This window comes from Ursus maritimus, unplaced genomic scaffold, assembly GCF_017311325.1.
Source record: "Ursus maritimus isolate PB19 unplaced genomic scaffold, ASM1731132v1 scaffold_13, whole genome shotgun sequence".
In the NCBI taxonomy this organism is placed as follows: Eukaryota; Metazoa; Chordata; class Mammalia; order Carnivora; family Ursidae; genus Ursus; species Ursus maritimus.
Genome location: NW_024423675.1, coordinates 57,807,311 through 57,830,675, shown reverse-complemented (window position 1 = coordinate 57,830,675; position 23,365 = coordinate 57,807,311). Strand labels below are relative to the sequence as shown.

Genomic DNA, 23,365 nt, shown 5'->3' with positions numbered 1-23,365 from the left:
ACATTTTATATACTGCCGGAGATTGTAAGTAGGCCCCTGGAAAGCAATTTGGAAATATCCAAAAAGCTAAAGAAGCATCAACTATATTCATATTCTAACTCATTGGGTACAGATTTCTTCCCTCTTTTCTTTCTTACTTTTTTATGTTTTATTTATTTATTTATTTGTTTGTTTGTTTGTTTTTATTATTGTATTATTATGTTCAGTTAGCCAACATATAGTACATCACTAGTTTTTGATGCAGTGTTCAACAAATCATTAGCTGCATATAACACCCAGTGCCCATCACCGCAGGTGCCCTCCTTAATACCCCTCACCCTGTTCCCCCCCGCCCCCGCCTTTCTGTAACCCTCAGTTTGTTTCCTGAAGTCCAGAGTCTCTCATGGTTTGTCTCCTTCTCTGATTTCTTCGCGTTCAGTTTTCCCTGCCTTCCCCTGTGGTCCTCCATGCTATTCCTCATGTTCCACATATGAGTGAAACCATATGCTAATTGTCTTTCTCTACTTGACTTATTTCACTCAGTATAATCCCCTCCAGTTCCACCCATGTCGAGGCAAATGGTGGGTATTTATCCCTTCTGATGGCTGAGTAATCTATTGTATATATGAACCACGTCTTCTTTATCCATTCATCTGTTGAAGGACATCTTGGCTCCTTCCATAGTTTGGCTATTGTGGACATTGCTGCTATGAACTATTTTTTTAAAGATTTATTTGTTTATTTGAGAGAAAGAGAATGAGCAGGGAGAAGGTCAGAGTGAGAGAGAGAGAGAGAGAGAGAGAGAGATGATCTTGAGCAGACTCTCCACTGAGCATGGAGCCCAATGCAGGCTTAATCCCAGGACCCTGAGATCATGACCTGAGGTGAAATCAAGAGTCAGACGCTTAACCCGCTGAGCCACCCAGGTGCCCCTTAATATTATTTTTAAGGTAATAAAACATAAATACAGTTGTGTTTTCCTACTAATGCCTCCCTTTTACTATTTCCCTGTCATTCACCCCTGGTTACATCATGGTGTTTATCATTCCCATACAATGTTATTATTTATAAGCAGTATTTAACCATCTATAAATAATAGCATTAATAGAGACATTTAATTTTCAGTATAATGTTTCTGAGATTTTTTTCCATGCATTTCTAGTTCTGAGAGAGCATAGCAGTGAATGAACATGACACTGTTTATCCACTCACATACCGGCACGCATTCAGCTTCCTACAGTCGGTCCCTTCCCCCACCGTGTTGCAGTGATCTCCCTTGTGCATGCGGGCATGTGTTCCTTCGGGCTGCAGTGTATAACCTGAGAGTGGATCATCCTCTTTTCTATCAGCAGCACTTGATGGTGTGGACTCACCTGCCTTCCGAATCTCTTCCTCACTTCCACATTCCACAACAACCCCTCTCCTGATTTCCTTTATCTTTTCACTGGCTATTCTCAGTCTCCTGGGTTGTCTGCTCTGTTGCTTCTGTTTAACAAACTGGGTCTCCTTCAGATTCTGAATTCAATTCTTTGTCATTCTACACACATGGGTGATCTTATCCCAGCTCAAGGTTTCTACTCTCTATACACGGATGATTCCCAATTTTATATCCTTATTCCAGATTTTCTCCAAATCCCAGACCCTTAAGTATAATACCTGGAGCATTTCTACTTGGATGCCTCAGATATACATCAAATTCAATGTTGACTAGGGATGTGTATTTAAAACTATGCTGTCTCTACTGCTGTCATTTATTCAGTTATTAAAGCTAGAAACTCCAGGATTTTCCCTGGTATTCCACTCTCCCTCATTTTCTATGTTCTCACTTTTCCTCCTCCTCACCCTCCCCTTCCAGCCCTTCCTCCTTTCTCTGGCTCCTCTCCCTGGCTTCTTCTCCCCTCTCTCCTTCTCTCCCCTCCCCTTCTCCCCCTTCTTCCTAGTCCTCCCTCTTTCATTTCTTCCCCTCATATTCTAGTCCTTGCTTCCCTGTCCTACTTCTTTTTATAACATCCACAACAAACACATAAATATTCTAAGAGGCTACCCCTTTGTGAGTTTTATTCTTGAAATAAACATCTGCATGTTACCATTTACTTTTGTGACTCTGGGCAAAACCCTGAATCCATTTGCTTCAGTTTTCTTCTTCTCTAAGATGGGGATAAGAATAGCACCTAAGCCACGATTACCATGAAGATTCAATCCCGGTATTTGCGAAAAGATTCAGGGCAGTGCCTGGCACATGGCAAACATTACATATATCTTCTAGCTGTCATCGTTTTCTACTGCTGTCTTTTATTATTAGAATGTCTATTATCTGTCTCCATTTTTCACTATTAGAAATCTTCTTTTCATATGAATTATTAAGTAATATTTAAGGTGCTTAGTCTTCTGAAAAAAAAATAAGCGAGATTTTCATGTACTTTCTCTGGTTAAATTTTAAGAATTGAAAGCTTTAAAATTCCCTTTGTAATGTTGAGTTTAATTTTCCAGGAAGGAGAAAAGATCTTTGTAGAGGAAAGACGTTTGTGGAGAAACATTCTTAACAGCTCTGTCAGCTGAAATTGATTTGGCTATAAAATATTTAGGAATTTTGTGGCTTGGTTAAAGTATTGGTAGCCTGAAATGGACAATGATGTGAGGCTTCACGCCATGGAAACTGGTAAATGCTACAGATCGGGGCCCATTTACCAGTACATCACTGTATAATTTTGCTAAAGACCAGGATCATTATGAAGTTTCATGTAATGACAAGCCATCTTACTGTGAGTTTTAATAAATCATGGGGGTAAACTGTGCCTGCAAGATTTACCATTTACTATATAGATTAGAAGTCACTATAGTAATTGCCCTGTGACTTGGGTGTTAACATCATCATTCAACATCAAAGGAGGTCCCTTTGTATATTTTGTACTTTTCCTTTGCATGTTTATCTGTGTGTTCTTTTTTTTTTTTTTAAGATTTTATTTATTTATTTGACAGAGAGAGACAGCCAGCGAGAGAGGGAACACAAGCAGGGGGAGTGGGAGAGGAAGAAGCAGGCTCCTAGTGGAGAAGCCTGATGTGGGGCTCGATCCCAGAATGCCGGGATCATGCCCTGAGCTGAAGGCAGACACCTAACGACTGCGCCACCCAGTCACCCCTATCTGTGTTTTTAAATGATTAGTAACCAAATGAATTTTTGTAACCATTTTGTAATATAAAAGTGCTATTTTCCACTAAAAAGGAAATACATATTTAAAAGAAAATTTCCCCCCCAATTTTAGAATCAAGTTAGTGCAAATTCAGAATTTAGAGTAATTCTTCACTTTTACCCACAACATCCCAATGGGAAGATCTTAGGCCATGGATACTTGTTATGATAATGAGTTGTAATTCCTCTATTGAAAAACTATCTCAAATTGCTCAACCGGTTGCTTGGCTTTTTTTCACTTACCTAGTGAAAAAAACCGCATGTAAGATCTTTTTGAAACTGACTAGTTCGTGGGTTCCACTTCCTGTTGTGAGGAGTAAAATGTATCTTCAACTCACTGAAGTTCTCAAGATTGTTTTCATTCTCTCATGTAAACCAGTGTAGGTTTCAAATTCATATACATCAGATGAAACCGAAACTCCCTATAATTTGTTATTTCTATAATATGCACTTCTGGTCGGGGGAAACAGTTTGAACAGTTAATATAGATTTTATAATAATTTGTCTTGGAGAAGTATTGTCTGAGGTGGGTGTAGGCAATGACTAAACTCCTTTGTCCTCCTTAAAAAAAGTCTGAACAAAATCGTTTCTTGGTGTTGGGTGTTCATCCTGTTTGAGGTATTGTCCTTCTGCTTGGAGCTCCCACTCTGACCCAGCCGAGGCACAAGAATCTAGCAAACACCGAGAGAGCGGGTCTTGGCAAAATGAGACGAAACCTGCAGTTTCATTTGAGCTTTCCCTGGAGCCAGCCGTAAGGTTGGAGGGAGTTGCTGGCGAGCTCCCTGTCCCACTGGAGCTCAGAAGGGGTGAATGGAGGAGATTCACAGGTTCCGGGTGAGGAAAGATGGTCTGAGCGCTGCCTCCCTTCACAGGTTCTGCAGTTGTCCTCTTGAGACTTTCCATTCTTTGGTTCTTCTTAGCATTGCTCTTTTTGTATGAATAGTGGGACTCACCTTGTTCATCTAGGGCCAGAACCCTTTGGGAATGCCTCTGTTCCCACATCTACATTTATTTACTCTCTTCTTTGCCTTTAGTCCTGGCTCTCGCCCAAGTTTTAACTGTCCAAATGATACAGGTATTGGGGCTAAAATTTGTGAACAGGTACTAACTGATTTCCCTGATCTCAGGTAATTGCATAGTAAAAAGACCCCAGGAGACCATTTGAGGGAATGGTGGGAATTTCAGACCAAGATGCAGGTCAGGGTGGGAGAGAGTTGGGGAAGTGGAGCTGAGACTAGGACCTTGGCATCATCATATGCCGAAATTTTAGTCATGTGTCATGACTGCAATAAATGTATTCTTGCCTAAAATTTAGGGCAAATACTGCCTTAGTTATGTCCACGTCTCGCAAGGATGATTGATTTCTTCCGGGATAAAATTTTATTCTAACATTTGTAAGATAAAAAGTCAGTAGGAGATTTCCCAGGAAATATAATTTAAGCATATTGACTTCATCATCATTGCTGAAAGCAATACAAGCGCTACTTACCCTAAAATGCTGAAACTTTTGTTTGTTAGTATGAAGTATTTGCTTAGATCTATAATAATATAATATTATGTGACATATAGTCATATAATGCTTTTTAGTTTTTGGAGCATTTTCACGTACAATGTTGTTGAGTATCTGTGAGACCTATAGGATTGGAATTATTAGAAACCTCTTGCTTTTACAAATGAGGAAGTGGGTTCTGAGTGGTAAATCAACTTTTCCCTGCGTAATAACAGCTACTGATTATGACAGCAAGGAACTGATTTCAGGCCTCTGGATTTACAAATCCTATCCTCTTTCCCCTAGATCATATTCCCTCTTCACACATATAGAACCATATACAATAGCTGTTAGATCAATGGTGAGATATGTAGAATACTAGCCAAGTGCCTCTAGAATAACATTATAGAATGTTGTAGTATTGCTGGATGCCAACCATTAGACGTCCTTTGCAATTATGCGCAGTGTTTTCAAATTCTCTACTTGTTAACCTATAAGAATAAGTCTTTATACCCGAGTAAATTCAGCTTAGATATTGTGGAGAAAAAGTGAAACTCCTTTAATCTAAAATGTCTCTCTCTATGCACCCACACACAGGTCATTTGAAAGCATTTTTTTTTTTCGTTATCTATGTTTGCTGATAGTCTGATCTGACACAAATTGTTTAAAATGTATTGTGAAAGATGTGTACTTTGGATATGTTATCTCATGTCTGATTTGAATATTTGAAGAGCTAGTATAAAATAGAAATTGAAATTAATTTATCTTCTGTAAAACATGTGAGAAATATTCAGAGATGCTTAAAAACAGAATGAGTAATTTAAACCTGGCTGTAGATAAGATTTTCCTGATAAGAAGGGTTGATAGTTACTTCGATGTCACCAAAAGAGGTTGTGGAATTTCTTTTTCTGGGATATTTAATTCATGTGGTTTACGTATCACCCTATGTGGGGGCAGGGCCATGGATTTAATAGTCGGATGTGAACCTGTAATATTGTGAGATCACAATTATCCCCATTTATTGAAATAATTGGTGTTATTTAGAAATTGCAAGAGAGAAGAAGCAGGATCCGGTTTTTTTTCTTCTCTCTCTCTCTCTCTCCATCTCACATACACACAATATCAAAGGGGAAATATTTCACTATTTTTAAGAACTTCAGTGCCCATCATCCTGTCCTAACTGAAGTGATAGCACGAAACCTGCCTGCGGTGGAAACAGGAAGCGTTAGTGATACATACCGAGTTACGCATCTTTGTATCTTTCTTCAGGTTCAGCTCAATGTATACCGATTCTAATTAGCACATTGTGTGCCTCGGCGAGTAGCTCCCCTTTAGCTCTGCTTGGAGAGTTTTTTTTAGCTTCCATCCTGCTCATAAACACTGCCACCCCCTCCCTCCTTCTCTCTTTACAAATGTTACAACACAATCAGAAATTTCCTCTTTTCTTTCCTTCTTGCATTATCAGCAGGTTCCCTTGCGTCAGAAGCAGAGAAAGAAAACTCAAGGTAATTAGATCTCTTTTGTTTCTTTATCCCCTTTTTGTGTGCGTGAGTGTGGGTTTTCTGTCCGATGCCTTCTCTGGGATCAGATTTTTGTCTGTCTTAATGCTAATATCAGAGGGTGGATGGCAGATTAAATTTTTGGTTATTTTTGGATCGATTTTAAGAAATGACGGCATGCTGTTCATTTCGATTAACCCCTCGTGGTGTGTCAATAAAGCTTAGAAAAGCTGGCACTGAGTCGGGAAGTGGCTGTGTTTAGGGGGGCATTAACCCTTCTCCATCTATTGCATAATGACTGCTATTATTTTGAAAGGAGCTGTATTAGTGCAATGATATGCCTGCCAGCCTCACGATTTTAATTTTTTCAACTTATTCTTGTTGAATAATATTCTTAGACTAACACTTGCATTCTAGCCTCACTGTTTGTTTCGTCCTCTCTTGTACCTTCTAAGCACCAAATGAATGCTTAAAAATAAAATAAAGAAATTAGTCTTTTTTTTTTTTTGCATTTACTTTGCATAAATCTTGGTTAAAAAAAAATTCAACTCCCAAGAGGTAAACAATTAACAGTTACCTTTCACTCTATCACATAAACCAGGGTAATACATTACCTACCTCTTCATATAATTGTTGCAGGGTTCTTCACGATGAGTCGGAGGAGGATATCCTGTAAAGACCTGGGACATGCTGACTGCCAAGGGTGGCTACATAAGAAAAAGGAAAAAGGAACTTTCCTGGGCAACAAATGGAAAAAGTTCTGGGTAGTGCTGAAGGGAACGTCGCTATATTGGTACAGCAATCAAATGGTGAGTCTACTGTCTTCTCTCCTTTTCAGCCGATTTGGCAAGGGTGGATTAAGGAGCTCTGAGAAGCAGGTGGTCCCTATGGGAAAGTTCGTTTTTATTTCTGGGACTTGGAACAGAGCCAATACACAAATAAGTTCTAGAAACTGTTTCTGATCCAAGAGATGTAGGTTATTCTACTGTATTTTATGCAAGAGGAAATCATCTTGCTTGACTCATCTTGGGTTGGAGAGGGATGTCCGAATTTGTATCCTTCCTGAAGGAGGCTTTCAGCTATTAATGTTACTATTCCATGACAAATTGTATTCATTTCAGGATTTACATGGACAGTACTTTATATGGAAGCTTTGTGTTATTAAGATTTCTACGAAAAAAGGGTATCAGCTTTGAGACCTATTAGGGGTGTAAATTGATTCAGTCCACAGAATGTATTTTCATTTCTCCTTCTTTACTCTATCTTCCTCTGCCTTTCTTTATTGGGTGAGTTGGTTTTGGGCTCACTAACCTGTGTGCCAGCACTGTGTTGCTGACTGTTGTCTCTTGTTCCTTGGCATGCTAAGTGACGGCATCAAAGAGCGAGGATCAGACAACGCTTGAAAAGAAAGTTGCCTAATTTATCTTTAATCACAGTACCCTTCTGTGGTCTGCTTCACAGGCTAGTTTTCTGTTGGGAAGGGCTGGAAATAAAGTTATTGTTAGAAGGTTCGCTGATCTTGCCTGGCTGGAAACATTTTGAGGACAACGATGTTGTTGAATATTGAATGAGAAGAGACTTTTCATATAGGAATTCTCCCCACTAACCTCCCATAGCCAATTGCTGATGTCAGGAGAGCTGGAGTTTCTTTTGGGGTCTAGTGAAGACCAGCAATGGATGTCCTTTCATCAGTTAAGGGGAAATAGCTTAGGGATTTCCCATAAGCATTTTTTTTCCCCGTGGCACCATTCTTCTAAAATGGCTTGTGGGTGCCCACCACTCAGGCAACAGAGCTTTAGAGCATGTAACTTCGTACATGTAATATAGGTGCTGGGTATAGTTTGTGGGTAAGATCTTTAGTATACAAATTTACATCCATTGACCATTAATAAGAAATTTATGTTACCCATGTGCCCCTAAGCACCTGTTCTATAAAAGTTTGGTAAAACTGGACCCAAATCCAACTCCAGTGCTCTGGAATAAGCATTCTCCCTCCCACTCCCATGCTTCTCTCTCTACAACTCCTCTCCAGTCCCCTGTTCTCAAGCTTATTGCTTTGGTTTCACCCCATGGGAAACATGGTACAAAATCCTTCATTGAGTTCCGCAGAAATATATTTTTTCGGGGCTTTAGTGAGCTTTAACAACTTTATTGAAGACTTGGGAGGGTTGCAAGAAAGAATCACCTTGCAGGGTATACGCTCTCCCACTGTGTCCCTTCTTTCTTTTCATCTCCTCTTCTGGATACATTCATCATCTCTTGTGTAAGGTTGAATAGTTTTACCCGATTTAAGACAACCTGGGACTGGGGTCTCACTTTCAGTCTTCAGGAATAGTTCCTAAGTGAACACAGCTTTTTTTCCTAAGAGGAATTAAGGTCAATATCAATTTCTTCCTCTTGTTTCATATTATTTTAGGCTCTTGCTTTTGGGTAGTTGTGGCAAGTGATAATCTGCATCTTTTATAAAATGAGAGGACTTACTGATAGACCTTTTAATACCCTCTGGGAATTTCCAGAGGCTGTTGGAAGGATTGGGTATTGATGGGGCATGGCACATCCGTGGGAAGTAACAAAGTCAGATAAAAGTATGGCATTAATTTTCTCAAACAAATTATTCAACAGATATGTTCTGAGTGCTGTTTGTCTTCATAGAATTTAAAGGAAGCCCCCTCTGAATCACACATAGTTACAGATTTGGCTGATACGGCTTCATTGGCTCATTTGGCTAAAGCTTCTCTAATAGGAGAAACTTAGAGGACAGCTACCTATTTTGGCTGTTAGGAAACTCATGCTTCCATAGCGAGCAGAAGTGTTGGCTGAGACGAGATTGGAAAGAGGACAAGGAGAGGGCATCAGACACACTCAGGCGCCCAGTCCTCACTTGCCTTCCTTCAAATGTACGAAGCAATAGTTAGTTAGCAAATCATGCACTTAAATAGAGTAGCATAGAATGGAGAATGAGTTTACTGTTATCTGGCCTTGGAATTATCCTAATAAACTAGTGGTATGTAACAGAAGGACCTTCCAACTCCCTAATCCTATGACTCTATTATAGACGAATTCTCTTTCTTTACACACACACATACACACCCACACCCACAAGAGTGGGTGTGCATGCATACCGTGACACCTTAATTATATGTTTGTTACAGGGGAAAAAAAGGCTACTCAATGAACACTTAATTAGCAGTCATATTCCTGGTATCTGTGTGAATGTCAACTGTGAAATAAGAGCCAAACACATATCCTCAAGCTAAGAACATTTATTTACTTTCTGCCATCCAAGGAATTCAGATTCAACAAAGTAGCTCCCAGGGCACCTACGCCTCCTGAGCGAGCTTCTCGAGCTTCTCGTTGTTCTCCCTCCCCTATTCCTTGTTCTTTCTTCCGTGGCCTGGTGCTGGGAGGTAATGGAGCCAATAGCCTCCCAGCAAGAACCAGCTTTTATTGAATGCCTACTATTATGCCAGGGGATAGTCTAGGTACCTTTCACACATGCTCTTTCTTCTCCGAGGTAGTAATTTTCACCAGGGTTTGAAAGTTGGGAAGGCTGAGACTCAGGGAGAGTGCCTGCATAGCCCCAGGTGACACACATAGTAATGGGGAAAACAGATCACCTTGAGCCCCTTTGATCCGCAGCCAGGCTTGTTGCCACAGGCCAGCCTGACCCCATGCAGACACCGGGCTAAATGACAGCCTCCAGTGGGGTTCGGAGGGAACAGCTCTAGACGCGGAAGCTAGGGCAGTGCTCACATGAAAGTACAGCCGTCTCATGGGTTCCCTTTGCTTGTCTCTATTGCTTTCTGACACTACCCCAGGAGAGGGGTCACCCTCGCCACTCTGGGTGCCTCTCTGTTGTACTGTTGCCCAGTGATGGATGCCTGGGGTACCTTCTTCCCTCGTGACACTTCGCTGCCTCAGACAGCCCTACCGGGATTTCCTTGAGAAAGGTCAAGTCCAGACACTCATCTACCATGTTCACACCCCGTATTACGTGCTTAGACTGTGCTACAGCACGCAAGAGTGCATGCCAGGGCCTACAAAACCGTATTCAAGCTTTACAGCCATAAAAATCCAGGCTGTTTACAATCCTGCATTTGCAATCCGCACAATTGTTTTCCCTTTCCCCTTGGATAAAGTATAAATTTCTTTCCTCCCTTGTGAGAGTCTCCCGACCTGTTTCTTTCTTATTTCTCCACCCTCCTTTGGCCACCCAACCTTCAACTACAGAATTTTTTTTCAATTCCTTGTTCGCATCACATGTGCTGGCACTCTCTTTAAGCCTTTTTGCACATGCTGTTGCTCTGCTCAGAAAATTTTTGTCTCCGTACCCAAAAAGTGTTTCTCCCATGCAATCCCATTGACCTCCCCAAAAGTCAAATTTTAGCTTACGTAGCCTTTCTTCTACATGGTCTTACTCGATCCTCTGACCTAAATCAGGGCGCCTCTGCCTGTTCCCATAGCAGCTTATACTTTTCTCAGGTTTACACTCCTCTTTCTCTTTTGTACATGTTTGTTAGGCTTGCTGTTTTCCATAATTGATCATCTCTGCAGGACAGGACCACAAGTATATCGTTAGTGCAGTTTCTGACACATGCTAGGCACTCAGTATTTGTGGATTTCATAAACTATATGAGGTTTAGGAATCATCAGCATTTACATTACGTCTGGGAATTTTGAGAACTGGGATGGCTAAAGACTGCTTTTGATGGAAAGCAATTTTCCAGTAAAGAGATTTCCACTTGTATTCTTAAAAACAGATACAGGAAAAGGTGCAATTGGAGATTTGCTAGAAGGGTTCCATGGTCCTAAGTAGGTTCCACACATCTGCTCCCATTTGGTGACACTTTAATTAGGGGCGATCTATTTTTTTAAAGATTATTTCTAACTATGTCCCATGGCTGTAAACAAGGGTCGATCAAGATCACCAGACTTGGGGCAGAAACGTAGAAAGGGCGATGGCAGTTTTCCCAGGGAAGTCCGCGGCATAGTAGCACTTCACCTGGACTTCAGGCACAGCTGGAGAAGTTTGGGACCAACTTCTTCTCTCGGGTGAGGGAGGAGCAAAGTTCTGAGTTACTGTTTTCCTTCAGGCACGTCACTATAAATTAGCGACAAGATTTAAGTCCTTAGGATCTTATTACTTAGTTATCAAAACTATCTTACATATTTAAGGTTTTAGATTTTTCCACGTTTGCTATAACTGATTTTTCTTTTCTAAGAATTCTTAATTAAAATCTTGCTTCATTCCCTGGGAAATATATTGTGGATTTTATTTATGTCCCAGACAAATTATAGAGTAAATGTATATTATATAACCCATTTAAAATTAGTGAAGTTCTGAAATGTTTCTATTCAGAGAGCATTTACTCATCTCAGCGGTGTGTTTTCTTACTTTATCCAGCAGTGTGTGCGGACTATTAATGTACACCACAGGGACGTATACGTGATGCTGGTATACAACTTGGAGGCATTACCTAAACGGCTCAGGCTTTAATTAACAAAGCACAGTTTAAGATGAGTTCCAGAAAACAGATTTAAAACATTTTCTTTTTAAGGGAACCCAACATGAAAAGTTTATCATCCATCCACCCACCCACCTACATATCCTTCTACCAGTATTATTGAGATCTTAAAAATAATTTGGGCTACAGTTGTAAATGCTATTATAGGAATAAAAAATAAGAGACTACATTTCTTCTCTCTGTTAAGAGCTTCTAGACTGGTAGAGGAGAAAGAGCTATGTAAATGACAATCAGAGAAAGGTTGGTGAAAACAATGGCTCTGAGATTGAGCAGTACAGATGAATTCTGTAAATTCTAGGGCTAGAGGAAATAGTTTGTGCCAAATGTGAGGGAGTTCTGCCACAGTGATTTTTTTTTTTTTAACTCTCTGGCAGTTTCTCTCTCTTTTTTCCTATCTAAAAGGTATGTTTTTCCTTTTTTTTTTTTTTAAAGAAAAAAATCATTTTCAAAGCTGCATGATTTCCTTGGTCAAAGATTTCCTTTACCAGGTAAACACAGTTTTCACCAATCAGAAAACATTAATTCTGTGCATTGCAGTGAATATAGAAAATTTTCGGGGAGAAGATTCTCTTAAGATATGCCTTGGAAGGCAGCTTTTTTTTTTTCTTTTTTTTTTTTTCCCAGGGAAGGAGGGTGGGGGGTTGGGTGTTCCAGTAGGGGGCCTATGTGAACAAAGGAATGAAAATAAAAATGAGCTGTGCCAACCCACTGTGTTGGGCATGTTATTGAATTCCCACAACCTAGCAAGACAGATATTATTATTCCCATTTTTCAAGGGAGTTTACTGAAGCTTAGGGAATTTAAGTAGCTGCTCAAAGTAGCATAAGGAATAAATGGCAGCGCTGGGATTAAAAGACAAGGTCTACCAGTGCCAAGGCCAGGCTCTTTTCCCTGGGCTGCTTGGTGTCCCCACTGAGAGGTGAGCCAGGGCCAGTACATGGGGCCATCAAACAGCATGCAGGAATGTGGATTTGGTCCAGTAGGTAGTAGGGAGGCACTGCAGGTTCTTGAGCCCGAAAATGATCTAATGAAGTTAGAGAGTGAAAATATTAACGTAGCAATAATAAATGGGATGTATGGAGAATAAAGGAGCTTCTAGAAGGTCAGTAGTAGATATGACAAATTGCAGGCACTGGGATGGGAACTCCTGGCTGGTAGTAGACACGGTGAAACTGTGGGACACGTTTAACAGTAAGAAACGGCAAAGTCTGTTGAATGCTTGGATATAAGACACAAAACATTTGAGGCTAAAATAAGAATGATTCCAAGTTTTGGTACCTGGGAGATTGAGAAAATAATATGAAAACTGAGGGAGGAAGAATATGGTTAAAAATATGTATTTCCTTTAGACTCATTGTCTTTTACTGTTTCGGTCTTTTACTGTTTTTTTTTTTTTTTTGTTGTTGTTTTTGGTTTTAGTTTTATACATTCTAACTTTGTATAAAATGACTAGAAACCTGCCTTGTTTAGCAGTGAAGTAACTGTTCGTTGATTTCATTTGCTCTGTTGCATCTACAATTCAAGGGAGCCTTGGGGCCCCTGGACCTCACATAGAAAAGGTGAATCAACCAACGCTTGATTTCATGAGAACTGATGAGGTTTGAGGTTAATAGCTGGTTTAATACACATGCAGGCTTTTCAGTTTTTGAGAATCCAGTCTGCCTGCCCAGCTGTGACCTCTGTTTCCTCCCTCACCGTCCGAATGGTTCCACGTGTCTGTGAGTTCAAGCACTTGGGTCTGTATCATGTGTTTTTGGTCTTTAACTGCATGTGCCCTTCATGTGAATTTCAGAGGAAGGGATTTTTCTTGGAATCAGTTGTATGAGAACCTCTACAGCAAAGATCTAATCAGTTTTAGATTAGGCAGAATTTACTTTTGCACCAAATGATCCTTGAAAGCCAGAATTTCTCTTTTTGTGAGACAACTCCTCTGAAAGTTTCAGTGAATATAAAGTGTCTTTCTTTCAGATAAGAAAAATAAAGAATGAGTTCACTTTGCCTTGGAAAAAGACATTTAAGTCTAATGCACCTTTAGCAATTACCTATTAGCAATTACCTATTAGCACACATTTTGGAAAAACGTCTGCATACGTTCACCATAGATTGGAAAAAATTTCTGAGGAATTTATGAAGACTTCAGTCTGAGCTTATTATATTCTTTTTCTTCTTCTTCTTTTACTCACTACAGTGTAAACACCTGAGGGTATATTCTTTACCTTTCTCGTTTAAACTCTGTCGCTAGAGCCTAGAACTATCAGGGACAGAGTGGGCACCAGTATTTTGTGAGTGAGTTACTTATTATATTGCTTAATCATCAATTAGTTCTAGAAATCAATTAATCAAAGCATTATTGAGCACCTTATGTGTTCCCAGAGTTATACCAAAATGAGATGCTTTATTAAGAACGGGCTTTAATTTATTCGAACTTCGTATATATTGTGTTAGTCAACAACCAGCTTCTGAGTGTATCCCAAACAAAATTCCGTTATTTAAAATTGTTTCTTCGGAGAAGACAGTTCAGACTAATTGTGTAAAACTGATGAACTCTGCCAACTATGTTCCTAGTGTTTGTACCAGAAAGGGGAGATTGGAAGGTGTAATACTAGTGGGTCTGCATAGGGCAAAATAGGATGTTTTAGCAGCTGTAAGTGAGCAGTTTACCTCAAGGTGACAGCTGATGGAAGAAAAGGGTGAGAAGGATTGTTTAGGTACCATTCCAAAATCTGAATGTAAGAATAATTGAGGACTTTTTGAATCTGTTACTTCCCTTGTTAAAATTTCGGGTATGTGGGAAAGATCTTTAAAGGGGACTTTGGTTTAATTTATTTGTTGTCTCTGATGCTATCTGTCGCTGTGTCTTAACATTTATTTCCCTTGGTAGGTCCCAGAATGGATTTCTAGAATCAATCCACCCTAGCTTTATGAGCAGCTCAGTCTCTACTTGGGGCAGGCTGTTTTTAATAACTTCTTGTTGCTCAATTCAGATGACGTGGGAACAATGGCTTGTGTTGCCAATATGATTCTCCTTTAAAATCTTTCCAAACTTTACATAATCAATTGTGAAACACCACGACTATGAAATCCTTTGTTTCCTTCGTCTTGTTCTCAGGAGGCAGTGATATGCTCGGGCACTGCCGATTTGGAAGAGGATACCAGAGTTAACGATGTAGGATGGGTTGTTGGAAAGGACCATCCTCTTAGCTCACAGCACTGACTGATATGCCCACGCAGCGGTTGTGGCACTGTCTCTCCTCACAGTGTGTTGTGGGCATCTCCAAGACTTCTCTCTGTTTTACTTTATCTTTTTTTTGGCACCGTCCATCTTCTTGCTTGCTGGAAATTTAAATTAATTTTGAAAATGCTTAAAAATCCTATAAAATAGTATGTGTTCATTGAGAAAAATTAGAAAATAAAATTAAGCAAAATAAAAAAGACAGGGAGGCAAACAGAAAGAAATAAATGAATTAAAATCGTTTATTTATTTAAATGAATCACAGTCTTGCCACCTTCAGGGGATCACGGTAAACATTTTAGTGCATATGTTTCCAATTTTTTTCTATATTTTCCAAAAATAAAATGATACTATGTTTAATACTGTAACTTGATTTTCTCGCTAAGCAATATATTATCAATATATTTTCTTGTCAACACATCTACATCCACATCGTTTCTAGTAGCTGTAATACATATAGTTATACCATCGTTTATCAATCCATAGAATTTAAAATCCGAAATGCCTTTTATTCTAAAACTTATTAAAATAGTCATCAGGTGATAGAATACATAAGGACACATATAGTAACTTAAAAATAAAGTGATATGTATTTTAGCTTATATGTATAAATATGTGTATGTTTATATAGCCATTAGTATGTGTATGAGTATTAATATCTGTATAAACATATTGATATGTGTGTATACATACATGTATGTATGTATGTATATGTGTATATAACTTATAAATTCTTTAAGCAAGTAGCAGGAAGGTGGATTTCACCAGCATGGTATAAGGGAGAAATATCACCTGGGTTTTAGTCTTGCAGTTTCTTACCAAGTTGGGTACCCCTAGGTCAGTGATGTAACTTTCTTTCTTTTTTTTTATTATAATAATATTTTTTATTATATTATGCTAGTCACCGTACAGTACATCCCTGGTTTTTGATGTAAAGTTCCATGATTCATTAGTTGCGTGTAACACCCAGTGCACCATGCAATACGTGCCCTCCTTACTACTCATCACCAGCCTATCCCATTCCCCCACACTCAGTTTGTTTCTCAGAGTCCATAGTCTCTCATGCTTCATTCCCCCTTCTGATTATACCCCCTTTCTTTATCCCTTTCTTCTTTCTATGGATCCACTTTCTTTGACCAAGAATAATATCTTTACATAATTCCGAGCAACTTTGAGAAGATCAAATGCACCCGAAAACAATATAAAAAAAATCAAAGGAATACACAAAGAAAGATAATTTTATATATACTTAGGTGAAATGTGCCTGCATAATACTGTGATTTGGAGTTGTAAAAGAATTGGGCTAAGGCTTTTAGGCACTGGAAATGTTTTCTTTTGGCAAGAATGGCCTATCCTGTGCTGGAAATTCTAAAAAATGCACCTACTAACCACGTGTAAAAGTTGATCTTAAGCTATAAAACAGAGGAGTGAGCTAGAAGGCCCTGGGGGATTCTTCAGCTCAGTAGTTCCCAACCTGGAGGAAGAATTCAGGTAATACATGATTGTGTAGTGAGGCTTGTGTGCACATTTCCCAAGCAATAGAATGACACGTGGCCCATGGGATGAGCTGAACTTTTGGTTACAGCTGAGGATTTTCCTGAGAAGTCATTATTTGCAGATTTATCGTCCCTCTGGAGCAAGCTTTTTTAAGGGCCAAGGACCCAGCTGCTTCAACAAAGAAGCTAACTGATGAGCTCATCTGTCCTTGTGCTGCTGTGTCTGATCCCCTTTAGAGCACGTTTCAGGAGCATTTCAAAAGGAAACTATGCAGTGGAAAGAAAAAAACATTGATATTTTTTTAAAGATTTTATTTATTTGAGAGAGCGAGCGAGAGAGCGAGAGAGCGAGAGAGCGCAGGAGCAGGGGAGAGGGGCAGAGGGAGAGGGAGAAGCAGACTCTCTGTTGAGCAGGGAGCCCAACATGGGGCTCCATCCCAGGACCCTGAGATCATGACCTGAGCCGAAGGCAGACACTTAGCCGACCGAGCCCCCAGGTGTCCCTAAAACATTGAATATTTTTTAAAGGAGTCAGAATTTAGGAGAACATGTTTGAAACAATGTCTTCAAAAAGGCACAAGGAAAGAACGTGCTACAGTGGGAGATGTCCGTGGATGTGGAATCAGGACAGTTCCATCCTGATGCTGCAGCCAGTTACCACTTTAAGCAAACCATCTGCTCTCTCTGAGCCTTCTTCCTCTTCCGTTTCACAGGTATGCGAATAGATGGCTTTTACCTGTGAAAGGGACGGTGCGCATTAGCAACACGTTAACCACGGTTTTCATACTTTCAGTCTTATGAAAATTATCGTGCTAAATGCGTTTTCCTTTACTGACAAATAATGTTTTGCAGTAGTATCTTTAAAAAATGTTTTAAATTTGTTTCTTGTTTTTGAAGACTCGTACTGAAATACACATAACAGGAAATTTCCCATTACCACTTTGGAGGATATAATTCAGGGGCAAGAGGTATATTCACATTATTATACAACTGTCTCCAGAACTCTCTTCATCTTACAAAACTAAAACTCTGTACTTAATACACAGCAATTCCCCTTCTCTCCTTTCTGCCATCCCTGACAACCACCATTCCGGCTTCTCTGGGAATGTGACTACTCCAGCACTTTCTATGAGTGGAATCACAGTGTTTGCCCTCCTGTGACTGGTTTATTTCACTCAGCATAATGTCGGGAAGGTTCATGCATGTTGTGGCATGGCTCAGAATTTCCTTTCTTTCTGAGGCTGGAATTCCATTGTATGTACATACCATGCTTTGTTCATCTCTTCATGTCTGTCGGTGGACACTTTGGCTTGTGTCCACCTTTCGGCTGCCATGGACATTAGTGTACAAATATCGGTTTGAAAGCTTGCTCTCAGTTTTTTTTTGGTTATGTTCCCAGGAGTGGGATTGCTGGGTCATAGGGTAGTTCTATTTTTAATTTTTTGAGGAACCGATGTCCTGTTTGCCATAGAGGCTGCTCTATTTTACACCCCTCCAGTAGTGTACAAGGGTTCCAATTTCTCCACGTCCTCAACAACAATTGTTATTTTCTGTTATTTAAATTTTTTTGAAATTTAATTCTATTTATTTTTTAAAGATTTAGTTATTTGAGAGAGAGCATATGAGGGGGAAGGCAGAGGGAGAGGGAGAAGGAGAGAGAGAATCTCAAGCAGATTTGCACCGAGCGTGAAGTCCGATCTCACAATCCTGAGTTGGATGCTTAACTGACTGAGTAACCTAGGCTCCCCCGTTTTTTTTTTTTTGTTTTGTTTTTTGTTTTTTGTTTTTTTGTGTTTTTTTTTTTATAATAGCCATTCTAATGGTGTTAAGTATTATCTCATTGTAGTTTTGACTTGCATTTCCCTCAAGATTATTAACCTTGACCATCTTTTCATGTCCTTTCTGGCCACTTGCATATCCTGTTTGGAGAAATATCTTTTCCCATTTTTATTGAGGTTGAGTCATACCTTAATGAGACTCCTGAAACTCATGAAAACAGTTTGAAGATATTTGAAAGCTCATGATATATTGGAAGACTTAATATACATTGTGTGAAGACAAGATTATGTATTATACTGACTGTGATTTTAAAAGAACCAACCTTATTTTTTATTTCTCCTAAATTTCTAATTTTGAACGAGGATGCACCAGATTTTTAATTTTCCTGAATGGTATTCCTTTATTTACTCTTCCCCCACTCTTGCTTTAACCGTGGATGGTAGATAACGTTTCTTAGATAGTAAGACATGCAATTTATTCTGTGATAGTGAGATTTTATCAAATTTCTTCCTATTCATTTAGAAACCTTTCCTTCCTATATAGTGCTTTCTCTTCTTTCTCTCCTTCCTCTCCTTCCTTCCTTCCTCCCTCCCCCTCCCTCTGTCTCTCTCTCTCTTTTTTCTTTTTCTTTTTTTCTTTTTTCCTTCTTCCCTTCTTCTCTTCCTCTCTTCCTCTCTCTCTCTCTTTCTTTCTTTCCTGCTGGCGATACCAATCCTATGTACGTGAAAATTATTTCTAGGTTTTTAAGGCTTCTGAAAAGTGAGAGGTGATGTGGACAGACTCAGATCACGAGGGTCCTCATGTGCTCAGGATTTTCTATTATAGAGAACAATAACCAAGACTCTTTTATATGGTGAGGTTTCCGTCTTAATTGTTTTTAAAATGATAGTTCAGAAGGCACTGACTATCTTCATATGTCAGACTACCAGAGAGTTCACTAGTAACTTAATTTCATTTAAAACATGATTCCATAAAAAGAGAATGGAAGAATGTAGTAAGAATGCTAACTAGGAGAGCTGATTTACAAATCACAGAGTAGGATGCCAGTCACTTCTTATTCATCGCTGAAATGTGACCTAATATGAGAGTCAGGTAGTCATGGCCTTGGCTGGTACGTAGGAGGAAATGATGAAGAGGGATTATGGGCGCCAAGCAGTTGGGCTGTTCATGAGTAGGGACCATGAGCAGAAACATTTCTGTGAGAGAAATGGCATCCTATGTTAGATTTCCCAGAAGCAGACCCTGAGATGAGGATTTGGGTACAAGTAGTGCGTTTGGGAAGCGATACCAGAAATACTTGGAAAGGGAATGTGGAAGTGGGACAGGGTGGAAAGTTAGATGGTAAAACTCTCTTTTGTGGGCAAATTGTGACTGGGGAACTGAAGCCCAGTTCTGCTGGGGAACTTTGAGAGCCTTTAGAAAACATGCGCCTCCGAGTTTTCCCCCCAAGGGGCCGGGAGCTGGGGTTATTTGAACACCGAGTCCCATCAGTCATGGCTGGAGGGCTCATCCTGAGGCCAGTGCTTCCCGGGCACCTCCACGCAGGTGGAAAAGTGGAATCTGGCAGCCAGAGAAGCCCCCACAGAGAGGTGCAGGTGCTGTCAGTGGGGAATCCGGCAAGCCTGGCTTCTCGGTAAGGAGGGGGGCCCGTGGCTGGCTTAGCCACGGCATCTGCTACAAGTGGTCTGTGGTCTGCTTCCTTCCGGTGGGTTTCTCTCCTCCTCAGAGCATCCTCAGAGCCTTCACGATGATCAGCGGCAGAGCTTCAGTCCACTTTTATAATTCAGGCCAGGAATTTGTGGGTTCTGTAGAAAATTGGGCCTTGCTGCTTCTTAGTTAAACACATCTACCTAATGGAAATTTTCTATGTGGAATATCTATTTCTAAGCATTTGTAAGAAGAGTCTCTTTGGATCAAAATCTCATTACATTCATAGGGTAATGTTAGACAAACTCAAATGCAACGATATTTTAACGAAAAACATAACCTAGGTAATATATGGAGGATATACTGAGCTTGCTAGCATTATTGCTGTCCAAAGAATTTAAAATGTTTTTTAAAAGATTTTATTTGTTTGTTTGTTTATTTATTTATTTATTTATTTATTTATTTATTTATTTATAGCATGCATGGGGCCAGGAGCAGAGGGAGAGGGAGAGACTTTGTGCGGTGGAGCCTGAGGCAGGGCTCAATCCCAGGACCCTGAGATCATGACCTGAGCTGAAATCAAGAGTCGGATGCTTAACCGACTGAGCCACCCAGATGCCCCTAAAATATTTTTTACAGCGATTGATCTGATGCAAAGGAGCTCAGACATAGAGACAGTTATTCAGAGGGCTCAGCTGACAATGGACAGAGTAAAAACTTATTTTATTTCATCTTTTTCTTTCCAGATCATTCTTTGTCTTTTCTTTCTATTCCTTTTCCCCATTCTTATCCTTGATACCTGAGAATTAATGTCAATAAAATCTAAAAATTTTTTTACAACTCTTACAATTTTACAGCACGACCTGCCTCTGTGCTAGCTCTAGTTAGCCTCGATCTGGTTATGTCTGCTTTTTCACTGTACGGACACTGACCCGAGAGCTTCCATGCTCTGACTGATGTCACACGGTCAGCGTGACACATCTGATTCCAAATCTGGGATTCTTCTTCTGTGCATCCATTCGATGGTAGATTCTCTTCTATTTTAGCTCCTGGTTGAGACCGTTCGATCTCATATTTAGAATTAGTTAACTGATTTCTGGATTCTGGTCTGAATTTTGTTTCTTTAAAAATAAACCCATAACTTTCCCATTTTATGATGCCCATCTCGTTTGGTGGCGAGATTAAAAAACGAGCAGTTTCATGAATTCTGGTGCTCCGATGTGATTAATTTCCCTCCGCTGGTTAAGATGGTAGTACCTTCATGGCCTATGCTTAGCACTCAGTAAATGTTAGCTATTATTAGATGTTTCTTGAGTTTATCATGTTTCTTAACAGGATTTCAGGCCTCATCACTGTCAGGCCTGCTTCCCGTGTCTAGAAGAGAGGAAGACGATACAAAGGCAACCATCATTTTTTCTTGCTCCCCTTGCAGTGCTTGTCACAGCCCAGTGCTAATAAGCTCAGCTCTCTGCCTGCAGGTCCAGGTAATACTTGCAGAATGTGTGTGCATTTCCTTTTCTGAAAGGAAGGGGGAGATGAGCTGCTTATCAGAACAGAGCAGCGTGGTGGCCTCTAGTGCCAACAGAGAACGAGGGAGGCTTTGGGTTCCATGCAGGTCTTTTATGTGTGTGGGGGGAATGCTGGAAGAAACTACTTAAAATGATCTAAAAAAAGAGCAGTGTTGCTACTAAAAATCCTTAGCCTGTGTTCCACCAACTCTGTATCGTCAAAATTCTGGGCTCTAGGGTCTCTTGGAGTAGTTATTGTAATGTGTGTGGGGTGACATCACCATGTTTAGGTGCAGTGAGGTTCATTTGTTTCTATTTTTAATTTTAGGAATTGCTTCATTTTTGTTTAAGTTCAAAAATCATATACATCGTCTCCCTAATTCCAAAGTCAAAACTATGTAACAAATTACAACCAGATAAATCTTGCTCTCATTCCTGTTTCTGCCTCCCTTTGTGTTTGCATTTCCTGTATGGTTTCCTTCTACAAATATAGGCAGTATGTATGCACGCAGAGGCAGGCATATCCTCTCACTTTTTGTACATAAAATTTGCATGCTCTATCTCCTGTCCTGTACCTTTCTTTTTCTCTTACTGTGTCTAGCAGGTTACTCTAAATATATATATGTCATGTTTTGGATTTATTCGTTGCATGTGGGTGCCACAGTGTATTCAATGGTCCCCTGATGATACACATTTGGATTCTTTTGTTATTGCAAATAATGTTGCCATGCACATGTTACTACACATTTTTATATTTAGGACAGATCCTAGAAGTTAGATTTCTGGGTCAGAGGGTAAATGCCGTTTTGCCAGTTACTGCCCAGTTTCCTTGCATTGGGTGCCATTCTGCACCACCACCAGCAACTCAGTATGAAAATGACTGTTCCTCTGTAGAACTAGAGCTTTCACATTTGATTGTACGTTCTCTTTTCTTTTCTTCCATAGTGGTTTGTATTTGAAAGACTGTAATTCAGATTTCAATAGTGGTCACAAGTCCGTGTGTATGATGAAGTCTTAGTAACAACAGTTCAAGATGACATGAGAAAGGATGGCTCTGCTTAGAGCTTAGATTTTGCCTGTTTCCAGCAGGCTGGGGCTTTTAAGGCGGAACTGAGCAAACCATGGGTTAATTTGGAGAAAATGGAGTTTTGCAGCTTCTCCTGATTCTGATATTCACTGGAGAACCTCACGTTTCTTTCAAGTCGTTGCAAGAATATTAAATCCATATTCAAATGTAAACACAAAAACATCTTACAAAGAAACATATATTTTGTTTTCTAAACTATTTTTTTCTTCCAATTTAAGATTCTATTCATTTAAAGACCTACAATTTATTTAATATCAGGTTTTGGGTGGAAATGATGCACTAAAAGTACATATAGATTCTAAGGTGCCTCTTGATTTCAGAATTGTTGAAGTGTAAAAAATCAGGTTTCTTAGAATCAGGGAACTATGATTCCATCGAGAATAGAGAGATAATTATACTTTTTATTTTTAACCGTGAAATATATAACAGTTTCCTATATCACACTTCCTTTGTTTCTGGTTTGGTCTTCTTTAACCTACTTACTCTGGAATATATATATCACTCTTGTTTTTCTAGGTCTATCCTTCTACCTTTTTGATATATGTAGATACTCATGGAGTAATATTGTCTATTTTGGAAGGTATTTGTAGTGTGAAAGAGCCAAACATTATCGATGGCAACGGATACTGATGTTTGCATTTAAATATTAAAACTTGATGTCCCATTTTAATTAATTTTCAAAAATATGTCTGAAGTGTGGCAAATTCTATATAAACTATCTTTGCCTCTAAAATTCCTAGCGTCCAAAACTGAAGCTGTAATTTAGCTTAAGCCATAGAATATGGGAAATATTAAACCAATTTTGTCTAAAGTTTGAACAAATCATATCGAGTCACCAGTGAAGGCATCTGAGACCTCATATTTTACCTTCTTTCAAGTCTTACTGATAACCAAAGAGGAGGGAGTTCATTATGGTTTTCAGTTCCCCGAACTT

General features: G+C 39.6%; 1 protein-coding gene across 10 annotated transcripts in view; it reads left to right on the top strand.

The window, feature by feature from the left end:
- IPCEF1 (interaction protein for cytohesin exchange factors 1) overlaps positions 1–23,365 on the top strand; it is a 175,333-nt gene that overhangs the window by 94,200 nt on the left and 57,768 nt on the right. For 5 of the 10 annotated variants that reach the window (XM_040627978.1, XM_008688530.2, XM_040627980.1 and 2 more), the window contains 2 exons: positions 6,124–6,163; positions 6,797–6,966. In XM_040627978.1, coding sequence (XP_040483912.1) covers positions 6,124–6,163; positions 6,797–6,966 — 210 coding nt within the window. Of the gene's footprint in view, positions 1–3,827; positions 4,004–6,123; positions 6,164–6,796; positions 6,967–21,171; positions 21,321–23,365 lie in introns of those variants that run through there. The other 5 variants (XM_040627984.1, XM_040627985.1, XM_008688532.2 and 2 more) reach the window with 4 other exon arrangements.